The 13,327-nt window shown below is 46.3% G+C and overlaps 1 protein-coding gene across 1 annotated transcript in view; it reads right to left on the reverse strand.

The window, feature by feature from the left end:
• SQLE (squalene epoxidase) overlaps window positions 1-13,327 on the reverse strand; it is a 32,475-nt gene that overhangs the window by 11,066 nt on the left and 8,082 nt on the right. The window contains exons 3-6 of the mRNA XM_087706691.1: window positions 12,061-12,313; window positions 6,931-7,111; window positions 3,157-3,253; window positions 472-585 (exon numbers count right to left, since the gene is read on the reverse strand). Coding sequence (XP_087562817.1) covers window positions 472-585; window positions 3,157-3,253; window positions 6,931-7,111; window positions 12,061-12,313 — 645 coding nt within the window. The remainder of the gene's footprint in view (window positions 1-471; window positions 586-3,156; window positions 3,254-6,930; window positions 7,112-12,060; window positions 12,314-13,327) is intronic.

Raw genomic sequence — 13,327 nt, forward strand, 5'->3', positions numbered from 1 at the left:
TATGGTATAGGTAATCCTTGGTTTACAACAATTCATTTAGTGACCGTTGAAAGTTACAACAGCGCTGAAAAATGTGACTTATGACCATTTTTCACAGTTATGACCTCTACAGCATCCCCATTATCATCTGATCAAAATTGCATGGCATCTGGCTCATATTTATGACCGTTGCTGTGTCCCAAGATCATGTGATTCCCCCTTTTACAACCTTCTGACAAGCAAGGTCAGAAGCCAATGGGGAAGCCAGATTCACTAAACAACTGGGTTACTAACTTACCAACTGCAGTGATTCACTCAACAACAGTGTCAAGAAAGGTCGTAAAATGGGGCAAAACTCACTTCACAAATGTCTCACTCAACAACAGAAATGTTGGATTCAGTTATGGTTGTTTTAAGTCGAGGACTGTAATTATAACCACAAGCACCCCAATTTGATGATAATATTGCTTCGTGTTTAATGGGGCCACTTACCTTCAAAATGCATCCTACAAAATGAGAGGGGACTTTCACTTTGCTGGAGATGAGATTTTTTCGAAACTTGGAAAACAGACCATCTGCAACCACCGTTAAAGGTGCGTGGAGTTCCTGCAATACAAAAGAAATCAACTAAACAGGGACTAAATCATCAACCTTGATTTAAAGTGTGACAATGGACTCCAAAACAGAAACAAAATCGACAGGAAGCAAGCCCTGTTCCTTTTCAATATGCAAATGACCACCTGTCCCAGGTAGTCCCCAACTTTAACTGTAAATAAGCACAGAGTCATAGGTGATGCTAGGTGTTAAGCGGATCACCACGTGACCGTATCTGATTTTATGACTTTTTTTTTGCAATGGTCATTAAGTAAATCTCTACAGTCGTTAAGCAAATCCACTGTCCGCAACAGGTGCTTTTTGCCCAAAAAACATCATAAATCACAGTCCTTTGACTGCAGGATGCTGTCAACAGCCATAAATGTCGGCCAGTTGCTAAATGCCCAAAATGCAATCACATGACCGCAAAGGGGGGGGGGGGCAGCTGTCAATTTCGAACCTGGAACGTAATTAGCCTGGGAAAGTCCATTGTAACATTGCGCCGTTAAAATGTTTTTATTTTCCATTTTTCATTTTCATACACTCACATATATACTGTGCATAGCATTAAACATTACACAATAATCACAGCAATTCCTCTTGTCAACAATACCCCCCAAAATAGAAACCCAATATACCTCTTCCACTCTCCATACACCTCTTTCTTCCGCCCCTCTCCAACTTTCTATCTTCTCTCCATCATTCCCCTCTACCCTACTTCCCCTCCCCCTCTACCACTCCTCTCTCCACATCCACTCCCTCCCTTCCTTCTCACCCTCCCTCCCATCCTCTCTCCCGCCCTCTCTACCCATCTTTCTTCTATCCCACTCCTCCTCCCCTTGGTGTATTTCTACTATCTGTCAATATACTCAACTTGTCCTATTTTTACCGAGAAATTAAAGAGAAACAGTATACATGTGAAGTCGCATTACACTGAAATCTAACACATGGTATATATCCCCCCCCCAACACCCCACCTCCCTCCCCCCCCCTGTCCATTGTAACATTGAATGGTTGCTAAGCAACTGGTCATAAGTTGAGGACTACTTGTATCTTATTGGTTTTAACAGGCTACCCTGAAATGCATGGCAGCATGTGAGCCAGGAATGAGTTAATAAAAACACTGAATTCTTCCCACCTGCAATTTTTTTCAGAAATCTTTATATTCCTCAACCTACACCTTGCACACATCCTGACGTCCACATTGAGTGCTTTAAAAACAATGATTCCACTCAGAGGTTGGTTGCTCACGGTTCGGCCGAACCGATAGTGGAAGCGGCGGGAGGCTCCGCCCACCTACCCAGACGCTTCTGTGAATGTGCAGAAGCATCGCGAGAGAGAAAGTGTGCATGAGCGAACCGGTAGTAAAACTGGTAGAAACCCAGCACTGATTCCACTGGAAGGTATATACCACATAGACGAATTCAAAATATGATTTGTATCCCTATTATTTTACTAAGCCAATAATGGCGACCGTTTTGGGCTCAGCCCGTCAAAAATTCAGAAACGGCTTAATTTGACTTTGTTGGCATGTCTCAAAGAAACACGCAAACAAAACAAGAAACAATTCTTGATCTTCTCCCCAGCTAGGCCGCCCTGAATAGTGGTAGTCGGCGACAGTGCCAAAGCTGGGACTGTGGTGGAGTCTGAGGCCTTGACCAGCTCTACTACCATGGTTGCCATTCAAAATGGCCTCCTTTTGCTGCATCTCAAAGTGCTTGGGATCGCACAAGGCTTATGTTCTTGAAGTGGCTTCAGAGAATGCTCTTTTGCCGTCCCATTCATGTGCCATTTTCAGAGGGTCTGAAAGCTCCTTGAGAGCACAGCCCTCTCACACAACTTCAGAGGCTGCACAAGACCATGCCTCATTCTCACATGGCCTCCACAGCTTCTAAAAATCCGTGACCCATCAAAACCGCGGTCCACTAAAGCGCGCCCGATTAAAGCGCGTACGTGACATCAGCAGCAGCGCGACAAATAAAATTAAAAATAAATTAAATTAAAATTAAAATTAAATTAAAGCAAGCCAATTCACATAAAGGTAAGGGTTAGGTTTAGGTTTAGGGTTAGGGTTAGGTTAAGGATTAGGGTTAGGGTTAGGGTTACGTTAAGCGTTAGGGTTAGGTTTAGGGTTAGGTTAAGGGTTAGGTTTAGGGTTAGGTTTAGGGTTAGGTTAAGGGTTAGGCTTAGGGTTAGGTTTAGGGTTAGGTTTGGGGGGGTTAGGGTAAGGTTTTCGCATTAATTTTAAATTTACCGCTCACAGCGTGCTGTTTTCGTCGTGCTGTGATGACATCACGTACGCGCTTTCGTCGAGCGCGCTTTAGTCTACCGCGGTTTTGTGGTGGAACCCTAAAAATCATGCTCAAAATCATGCTCAATCATGCTCATGGGATCTACCTTCCAGAATAGTTATCGTTGGCTGCTGATGGATGCTGGTGTCACCCAAAAGGTTGTGGCGTGTCACCTTTGACATGCATGTTATAGGTTCACCATCACTGTAATAAGCTATCTGATTAAGAATTGTTTAAAACTGATATAGTATCCTAGGACAATGGAATAACCGGAATTGCTGGAAAATCTCACCTTTGTATCACCAGTTTCTTTATCTTTGTATACGATTCCAGCTACACATTCCTCTTCTTCAAGCAATTGTACCACTGTCCCCTCAATAAATTTTGCACTGGGGAAAAAGCAGATTTTTAAAAAATGCATATGTGGTATACAATTTATTGTGTTGGAACTGAAATGGGCACCTCTGTTTGGAAATGTTGCAAGTTGGAAAGTATTTTTTCTCTCTTTCCCTTTTTAGTCTATCCTAAAGACTCAACCTTCTTGAAACAGACAAAATAATCTAGTCTGGGTGCCGGGTTGGTATAATGGCTAAGTTGCTAGACTAGGAACAGGGAAATCTAGTTCACTGTGTACCACAAAAATTCATTCGTTCTCTCTCTGTGACCCTCTTTTTCTACGTGTGTGATTTTTATTTTCCTATAAAGTACTTCATAATTAATAAACCATGCAATCATATTCAATCTTAGACAAAGCAGTTGTTATATGGAAAACTGGACTTCTGAAGTTGAAAAGAAAAAGGAAGAGGATGTTAAAGTGTCAACAGCAAAAGAAAATAGTTTAAGAAAAATCTGAAGAAAGGGAGAGTAAATTATGTGCTGTCAGGTTGGTGTTGTGGCCCAGCAGGAGCCGTTGGAGCTGCCAACAGACTCCGAGCAAGGGGCTCTGGACGATGTGGAGGACCCTGGGCAGGGTTCAGACTCCGAGCAGGGACCAGAGAGACTGGTTGGCCACCAGGAGGCGCCTGAAGCATGGAGCAGCGGTGAAAGCCAAAGGGAGTTTGTCCCTGATGTCAGGCCCTGGAGCAGTGGTGAAGACATGAGGCCCTGGAGCAGTGGGGAAGAGCAAAGGGAGTTGGTCCCGGACGCCAGGCAAAGACGGGCAGATAAGTTCCGGCAGCAATTACGGAGACATAGAAGATAATCGGGCCCAGGTGGTTGTGATTAGGCTCCTCCCAAGAGAGTATATAAGAAGAGACTTTGGGAGGAGACCTTTTGCAGGACACAACTGTTTTACTAAAGCTGGAGAAGCTCTTGTGTGTATTTCTTATCTGTGGGAGTCTGGGTTGCTGCCAAAGTGTTGTCTGTGGGTAATTACTGTGAATAAATTGGCTAACAGTAACCTTGTGTCAGCGTGACTCACCGTACGGAGGCGGGGTCAGAACAGGTTAGTATGTTCTAGGAACCATTCTAGACCAGAGGGAGGGGCAGTTGATTTTCCCAAGAGGCCAATGAGAAACTGGAAGAGTTATCGAGGGCTGCGTTTACCCTGTCCCCATTAATGCTGATGCCTCACCCCCTGCACTCACCCCCGATGCTGCACCAATTCCCACTACCAATCTGCTCTGGTGCCTTGACCCCAACAACATCTCACCTCCACCGCTGCTGCCAGTCATGCTCATTCTGTCCAGAGGTCAGATGTGGCCTGTGGGCCATAAAATGCCCATGTCTGATCTAAACAGAGCTTCTTCGAGATCATGTGTCCTCAGCCTGGATTTTCAGGTCTTCCAATAGTGCACAAAGCATGCCATTCTTCTCTAGATGGTATTTCTAAATCTTGGCAATTTGAAGATGTGTGGACTTCAGTTCCCAGAATCCCCTACCCAGCTGGTTTGGGAATTTGGGAATTGAAATCCACACATCTTAAAATGGCCAAGTTTGAGAATGACTGCACTAATCTGACAGCTTCTGCCAACCTCTATCTTAAGATGTTTCTATAACTCACTTTTTCTTTCTACCATATTTAACAAGGTTATCTTTCTAGATATTAGGGATGCTACTTGCAGGGACAATTTTGATTTAGAGTGCCTGGGACAGTTAACATATTTTTCGGAGTATAAGACACACCAGAGTATAAGATGCACCAAGATTTTGAAGAGGCAAATTTTTTTAAAAAGTTTTTGCACTGCAGACCTCCCGAAAACAGGCCCATTTTTTTTTCAAAAAAAGGGCATGAATAGCCTTTAGGTGGCTTGTAGAGTGCTCCTGGGGGGAGGCCCCCCCCCCAAAAAAGTGAGCAAAAAACAGGCAGTTTTTTGCTCATTTCTGTCTTCCCCAGCTCCCAGGAACACTCTATAAGCTTCCTAAAGGCTATGCATGGCCATTTTGGTGAAGGGGGTGGGGTTTCGGAAGGCAAAAATGCTGTATTGAGTGTATAAGCTGCACCCAGATTTTCAGCCTCTTTTTTGAGGGGAAAATGTGCGTCTTATACTCTGAAAAAGTATATCACTGCAGGAATCCACTGCAGTTGGGAGGGCAGTCATATGAACCCAGGAAAAGACACAACTGCTTTAAGGGGCTTCTGACAGATGGAATGCACAAATCCAACTGTACTCTGAATCCATTTTCTGGATAACTTACGTATGTCAAACAAGACATAAGGATTTATTTTGCTTTAAATTTAGATAATTTATTCTTTGTTTTCAGATTGTCAATATGCCAAAAATGACAAATTAGGCTTCAACAGGAGTAACCTGTTTTGTCACACTGGTGACTCAAACGCAAATAATAAGGTTTATGGATTAACTTCTAGGGCAGTGATGGCGAACACCGAGTGCCCAAATTGGTGTGTGTGCGCATGCGCATGCATGTGCGCACACAATGGAGCACCAGAAACCTGAACCTAAGCTGGCCAGCATACGCCAGCTGTTTTGGGCTGCTTTCTGGGCCATTTTCCGGGCTGAAAAACAGCCCAGAAAATGGCCTAAAAACGGTCCAGAAAAACGGCCTGTTTTTTGAACCAGAAGAGCAGCTGGTGCCCGTGACCACAGAAAGGTGATGGCTCTGCATGCCACCTCTGGCCCACGTGTCATAGGTTCGCTATCACGGTTCTAGGAGTTTCATTGAGAGAACATATAAAAACCAATCCAACTGATGTTGAAAATGCTTCTTCTGGTTACCGTATTTTTGGAGTATAAGATGCACTGGAGTATAAGACGCACCAAGGTTTTGAAGAGGCAAATTTAAAAAAAAAGTTTTTACACTCTGCAAGCCTCCCAAAAACAGCCAATTTTTCTCAAAAATGGGCTTTTTTTCACAAAAAGGGCATGAAGAGCTTTTAGGAAGCTTGTAGAATGCTCCGGCGGTGTGGGGGTAAAAACAAGCAATAGCAATAGCAATAGCAGTAGACTTATATACCGCTTCATAGAGCTTTCAGCCCTCTCTAAGCGGTTTACAGAGAGTCAGCATATTGCCCCCAACAATCTGGGTCCTCATTTTACCCACCTCGGAAGGATGGAAGGCTGAGTCAACCCTGAGCCGGTGAGATTTGAACCACTGAACTGCTGATCTAGCAGTAGCCTGCAGTGCTGCATTTAACCACTGCGCCACCTTGGCTTTTGCGAAAAATGCCCCATTTTTCGCAAAAACAGGCTCATTTTTTGTCAAAAAAAGGGCATGGATAGCCTTTAGGAGGCTTATAGAGTGCTCCTGGGGGCTGCGGGGAGAGGAATTGAGCAAAAAATGGCTCATTTTTTGCTCATTTCTACCCTCCCCAGCTCCCAAGAGCTCTTGAAAGCCTCCTAAAAGCTATGCATGGCCATTTTGGTGAAGGGAGCGGGGTTTCGGGAGGCCAAAAATGCTGTATTCAGTGTACAAGACACATCCAGATTTTCAGCCTCTTTTTTTAGGGAAAAAGGTGCGTCTTACATAACCCCCAAACTATTCTCAAATGCAACAAATAAAAGGAAAGCACATTTAAAATGGAAAAGAGCTGGAGGCATCTGAAGAAGACCCTGTTAGGCATGTATCCTAACCTACTTGTGCTGTCATTTTAGATCATTATACTTACTTGGGTTCTGAGATGGCTGCCCTTCGGAGACCCATGATGAAACGTCCATGATGAAATGCTTTCCCGTTCTGCACTCTGTGTTCTGCTGTGCAAGGGTAAGGGATCTCAACCTCTGACTTGTTTTCAAGGTTATGAACGATGTAGCCATTTATGGTATGAGCATCTATACCTTCCACAGCCTCTGCAAAATAAGTGAATAGACAAAGGAGGAAGATTTAGGAGGAGCAAGCTATCTTAGAAACACATATCTGCAGGGTACTTTTAAAATAGACAGCTATTTAAAGTTACAACCGCCAAAACATCTTAGGGAAGCATTTACGTGAGCGAGATTCAAACAGCTTGACACAATGGTCAGATATGGGAGATTCCATCCTATACCCTACAATGGACGTCTCTGCATTTGCAGAGTGGCAGAGGTAGAAGACCTGGCTCACATTCTATTTCATTGTTGCCTATATAAGAGTGACAGACAGGTATCTTGGTCGCAGGGACGTGCAGTCACTAGAGGCAAGGGAGGCGGAGCCTCCCCAGTCTCCTGAGAGAAAGGAAAGAGTTTTAAATATTTTTTTTTTAATGAATTAAAGCCAGGATAGTTGCTACCAGATTTCAAGTCACAGTGGCTTGGTGTCTGCTCTCAGTGTTAACTAGGAGGAGGCCAGAGAACTCGGGGCCTCTTTTGCTTAAGGAATTTTTTGCCTTTTAAAAGTTAAGGCAGAGTTAAAAAGCAAAAGATTTAATATGCAAAAGAGGCACTGATTCTCCCACCTCCTGATCTGGGAGCAGCGAATCATGTTTTGCACTTGAGCGACTGCGCAAGTGCAAGGGTGATTCTGGAGAGGTTTTTCTTTCACCAGCCGCCATTTCTTCTGCAGCCAGCCCAGCACCGAGCGGGGAGGACGAGGAGGAGGAGGAGGAGGAGGAGGAGGAGGAGGAGGAGGAGGAGGAGGAGGAGGAGGAGGAGGAGGAGGAGGAGGAGAAGAGCGGTGAGTCCCTCCCCAGCCAGCCAGCCACTCACCCCCACCCAACCTGCTCCCTGCTTGGCCGGCCAGCTGGCCGGCACAAAGACTCACCGCTCTTCTCCTCCCAGCCAGCCAGCCACCCACCCCCACCCGACCTGCTCCCTGCCTGGCCGGCCAGCCGGCACAAAGACTCACCGCTCTTCTCCTCCCAGCCAGCCAGCCACCCAACCTGCTCCCAAGAATGTCAGCGGGGACGGAGGAGGCGGGGGGCGAGGCGGCAGAGCACGGCAGCTGCGAGAAGCAACACCCCCGCCGCTGTGTCCGACAGGCATCTCGAGTTTATGTCCATCATAAACGAGAGAAGCCTGTCGGACACAGCGGCGGGGACGTTGCTTCTCGCCGCTGCCGCGCTCTTGCCTCACCAACGGTATCCCTCACTGCACGTCACTGCTTGGTCGATATACTAAACAAATGACACATTGGGATCCCCATATCAAAACAACTTACCTTTATGCGCATACAGATAGTCCTCAACTTACAACCACAATTGAGCCTAGAATTATGGCCATAACTTCTGCTGGTCATTAGGTGGGTCATCACATCACCATCCCTGATTTTATGGCCTTTATCGCCCACCAATGGTCAGTTTCTGGTTGTTGTTTTTTAAAAAGTCATAATGTGCTGTCACATGACTGCAGGACACTGCAAGTGGCCATAAATGTGGATCAAAACTTTGAATGATCACTAAGCAACCAATGGTATGTCTACCTATACCTGGTTGAGTATGAAGGTAGTTCCTTTGCCGATCCTTATTGTCTCTCTACTGACTCCATTTCAAATCATTGCACTTAACTTTCCTCCAGGGTAACAGGTGAAAGAGTCAAATTTGCAGTTCCTCTTGGACTGTTTTGGAAAATTCCTCTAACACTTGTACAGCCAAAGACCACTTAAACTATGTCACTGGTACCCTGGGAGTAAGACAATATCTTGGGGAAATAGTATAGAAAAGATGCCAGGGAATGTTTACCTAGATATTTATATGTACAGGTAGTTCTCAACGTATGACCCCAATCGAACCCAAAATTTCTGTTAAGTAAGACCTGTGAAAGATTGTGCATCGTGATGATCATTATCATTTGTGCGTTGAAAAGGAGCAGGACTGGCATCCTGTCAGTTTTGTTTTTGTTTTTGGAATCCATTGTCATACTTTAAATCAATATTGATTATTTAGTCCCTATTTAGTTGATTTCTTTTCTATTGCAGGAACTCCACGTACTCTTAACGGTGTTTGCGGATCAGGGGTGGGTTTCAGCCGGTACATACCGGTACGGGCCTAATGGTTGGTGAAATTTAGCGTGCCTCCTAGTACTCATTCTTCCGGAGACCCAGTACCAAAACGCTCCCTCCCCTGGCTTCAGTGCTGCTCTGGGCTCCTGAAAAGCCTCTCTCTGGCCCTTCCTCCTCTTTCACAAGCAGCTTGAAAACGGAGCTCTTCTCAAAGAGAAGGAAAGGGGGGGAATCCCATGCTGGATTGGGCTTCAGCGCTGCTCTGGCTCCTGAAAAGCCTCCCTCTGCCCCAGGGGTGGGTTTCGACCGGTTCGCACCGGTCCCTGCGATCCGGTTGGTCGCCGAACCCGGAAGTAAGTAACTTCCGGGAACGGCGACGCCCCCCCCCCGCGCCCGCGCGCGCCCGCACACCCGCGCCCGCTCCTTACCCGTTTTTTACGAATTCTGCGCTTTCCACGCATGCGCAGAACGCATACAGCGCCTGCGCAATCCTCCAGGAGCAGCTGGAGCATCGTGCAGACGCTAGTACGCGCGCGCCACATGCGTGCACGCGCGAGGACGCCGCCGGCCTCGTTCCAACCGATCCGGTTGGAACGGGGCGAGAAACCCACCCCTGCTCTGCCCTCTTCCTCCTCTTTCACAAGCAGCTTGAAAGCGGAGCACTTCTCAAAGAGAAGGAAGGAAGGGAACTTATGACCACCAATTGAGCCCAAAATTTTGGTTGCTAAGCAAGGGCGTTAAGTGAGTTTCACCATATTTTCCAAGTTGGCCACACCCACCCGGTCACACAACCGCCAAACCACTCCCGCTCGGTCACATGACCACCAAGCCACTCCCACAAAACAGGCCACACCAACAGAATGGGTTCTAAAAAATTTGAAACCCACCACTGTTGCGGATGGTCTGTTTTCCAAGTTTCGAAAAAAATCTCATCTCCAGCAAAGTGAAAGTCCCCCTCTCATTTTGTAGGATGCATTTTGAAGGTAAGTGGTCTCATTAAACACGAAGGAATATTATCATCAAATTGGGGTGCTGGTGGTTATAATTACAGTCTTTGACTTAAACAACCAGAGCTGAATCCAACATTTCTGTTGTTGAGTGAGACATTTGTGAAGTGAGTGTTGCCCCATTCTACAATCTTTCTTGCCGCAGTTGTTAAGTGAATCACTTAGTTGATAAGTTAGTACCGCGGTTGTTAAGTGAACCCGGCTTTCTGGTGGACTTTGCTTGTCAGAAGGTCGCCAAAGGAGAATCACATGACTTTGGGACACCGCAACCGCCATGAATAGGAACCAGTTGCCAAGCATCTGAATTTTGATCACATGATCATAGCGGAGCTGCAACAGCCTGATAGTGAAAAACGGTCATAAGTCACTTTTTTCAGTGCCGTTGCAACTTGGAACGATCACTTAATGAAGGGTTAAGTCAAGGACTACCTGTAACTGGTCCAAATGAGGGAGGAAAAGCATGAATAAACTGAGGGTGGGATACAGAAGAATAAAAGACCATTCGTTCAGGTTCATAATCACGCATTTTCCTTCCCTACATTAAAGGCAATATCCACATTCAAGCCAATATTCTTCTCTTCTAGCTATAAAATTTCCCCGTCAAGCAGGTTTCTCTATCTTGGTTTTCCATCTTTTGATTTTTCTTTTTTTTTCAATGTTAATTCTGAGCCATTAATTCAAGGCAAGTTAGGCTGTACAATTGTTGGTTCTTCACAGGATAATGGATACAGAGGAGGGGTTTTATTAGTGTTATTAGTTTTCTGGCTTTTGTAATAGAACAGTCCTTAGCTTACAACAGTTCATTTAGTGACTGCGAAACCAATTTCATTGTATACATGATGTATAATGACAATAAAGGATATACCCGTGATGGCGAACCTGTGGCACGCATGACATAGGTGACACGTGGAGCCATATTCGGTAGCATGCCAGCTGTCAGCTCCATGTGCACGCCGGCCAGCTGATTTTTCACCCTTCCGGAGGTCCAGGAGAAGCTGTTTTTGCCCTCCCCAGGCTTCAGAAGGCCTCCGGAAGCTGGAGAGGGCGAAAAACAGCCCCAACGGGCCAAACAGGAAGTTTGTTCCCAAATTTCTGGTCGGCCCATTGGGCCGTTTTTCACCCTCCCCAGCCTCCTGAGGCCTTCCTGAAGACTGGGGAGGGCGAAAAACAGCCCTAACCGCCCAACCGGAAGTTTGGGAACGATCCGTTTCCAGCTTCCAGAGAGCCTCCAGGGGGCGTGGAGGAAGCCATTTTCACCCTCCTCAGGCTTCAGGAAAGGCTCTGGAGCCTGGGGAAGGGTCGTGCACACTTGTGCAGAGAGTCGCGCACACATGCACACAGGTGGGCGGGGAGGATTGAGTGGGCATGCGCCCATATGCTACAACAAGCACACATGCAATTTTGGCACATCACATGTAAGAAAAAGGTTTGCCAACCCTGGGCTATACTATCAAGTGACAACACACTGAAAAATGGGCTTATGACCATTTTTCACACATATGACCACTCCTGAGGTCACCTAGACAAAATTCAGACATTTGGCAATTGACTGTTGCAGTATGCTGGGGTCCCGCGATCAACTTTTGCAACCTTCTGACAAGCAAAATCAATGGGGAAGCCGGATTCACTTAACAATCATGTTACTAACTTAACCACTGCAGGGATTCAGTTGTGACAAGAAAAGTTGAAATGTGGGGCAAAACTCACTTAATCAATGTCTCACTTAGCAACAGAAATTTTGGGCTCAATTGTGGACATAAGGCAAGGACTACCTGTAATTACAAGAATACAAGGTAGAGATGGAACCGCTGACAATCAGGCTGTTGAGTGAGCTTCAAAAACGGAAGACAGAAGTGTTTTTAGCAAAGGTAATGCACCTTGAAGGCCCAGGTCTTTTAGCGTGTTATAACCTCCTGGCTGTAAGAGTTCTCCAACAATCCTATCAGGTTCCTTCAGGTCCCGCTCAACGACCGTCACTTTCCTTCCATCCCGGGCCAGCACCGTGGCCAGAGCAGAGCCAAGTACACCGGCCCCCACAATGATGACTTCTGGATCAGGTTGAGCCGCGGCTGTCGAAGCTGAATCAGTCTCTGTTCTACTGTCAGGTGAAGGAATGACTCCTCTTGTACCCTAAGTCCGAAAGAAGACAAATCAAAGGCATTTAGGCTGGTACAATAACCATACAATAGGCAGATTTAGTGACACCCAATAGGCGTGCAGGTTAGGACACTGGGCTGACAATTGACAGGTTCCTGTTGTTCTGACCTAGGCTTCCCAAGAGCATGAAGCAAACTCTTTGTCCTGACAAAAACTCCTTTTATTAATTTACTGCTCATTCACATCCAGCAAAGTCTTTCAAGGGAGGATTTACAGTCACAGACTTTATCTGGCTTGGAGAGCTGACAGGCCAATATCTACAAAACCTGGCAAGGAGTCTTGGAACCAATTAAGCGAACTAATTGTCTCCTGCAAACTCCACTCCCCTTTCGCTCCTCTTTTATTCCCTATGGGAGGGGCCATTCATCATCCACCTGAGACCTTACTCCCAAGTCGACCCCTGTTCTTTAGCTGCTCCCTTCTTCTGGCAACCCTGCGCATGTGCACACTGGGAACATGCTCCAGCTGTTCGCCTGACTCACTGATGTCTGACTCTAAAGGCAACTGATAACTGGCATTTGGTCCTGGCCCCATCTCTGCCTCCGACACAGATCCCTCATGAGAGCCTTCCCCAGACTCCAGGACTGACCCATGTTCCTCCCCAACCTCCTCACTGTCAGAATCTGCTGCCAGCTTGGCTGGCCGCTGGCGGGCCAGAAAACCTGGTTGCTGCCATGGGACAGGGTGACATCCCATCTCAAGGTCCACTTCCTGCCAACCCAGCGGTTCGAAAGCAGGTGACTGTGAGTAGATAGATGGGTACCACTAAGCCGGACAACTTAATGAGATCATAAAAGGAGCCCCCAACTGGGTATCCTGCAGGCGGCCGTTCAATCCTTTCACAATCCAGAAACACTTTGGTACTCCCAATACAATTGTAGCAGTATAGCAGAGGTAGTATTCAACAGATTCAGACCAGTTCTGGAGAACTGGTAGTGGAAATTTGAGTAGTTCAGAGAACTGGTAAATACCACCTGTGACTGGCCC

This window comes from Thamnophis sirtalis, unplaced genomic scaffold, assembly GCF_051295495.1.
Source record: "Thamnophis sirtalis isolate CommonGarterSnake01/CBP01778 unplaced genomic scaffold, rThaSir2_p1.2 scaffold_2, whole genome shotgun sequence".
Taxonomy (NCBI): domain Eukaryota; kingdom Metazoa; phylum Chordata; class Lepidosauria; order Squamata; family Natricidae; genus Thamnophis; species Thamnophis sirtalis.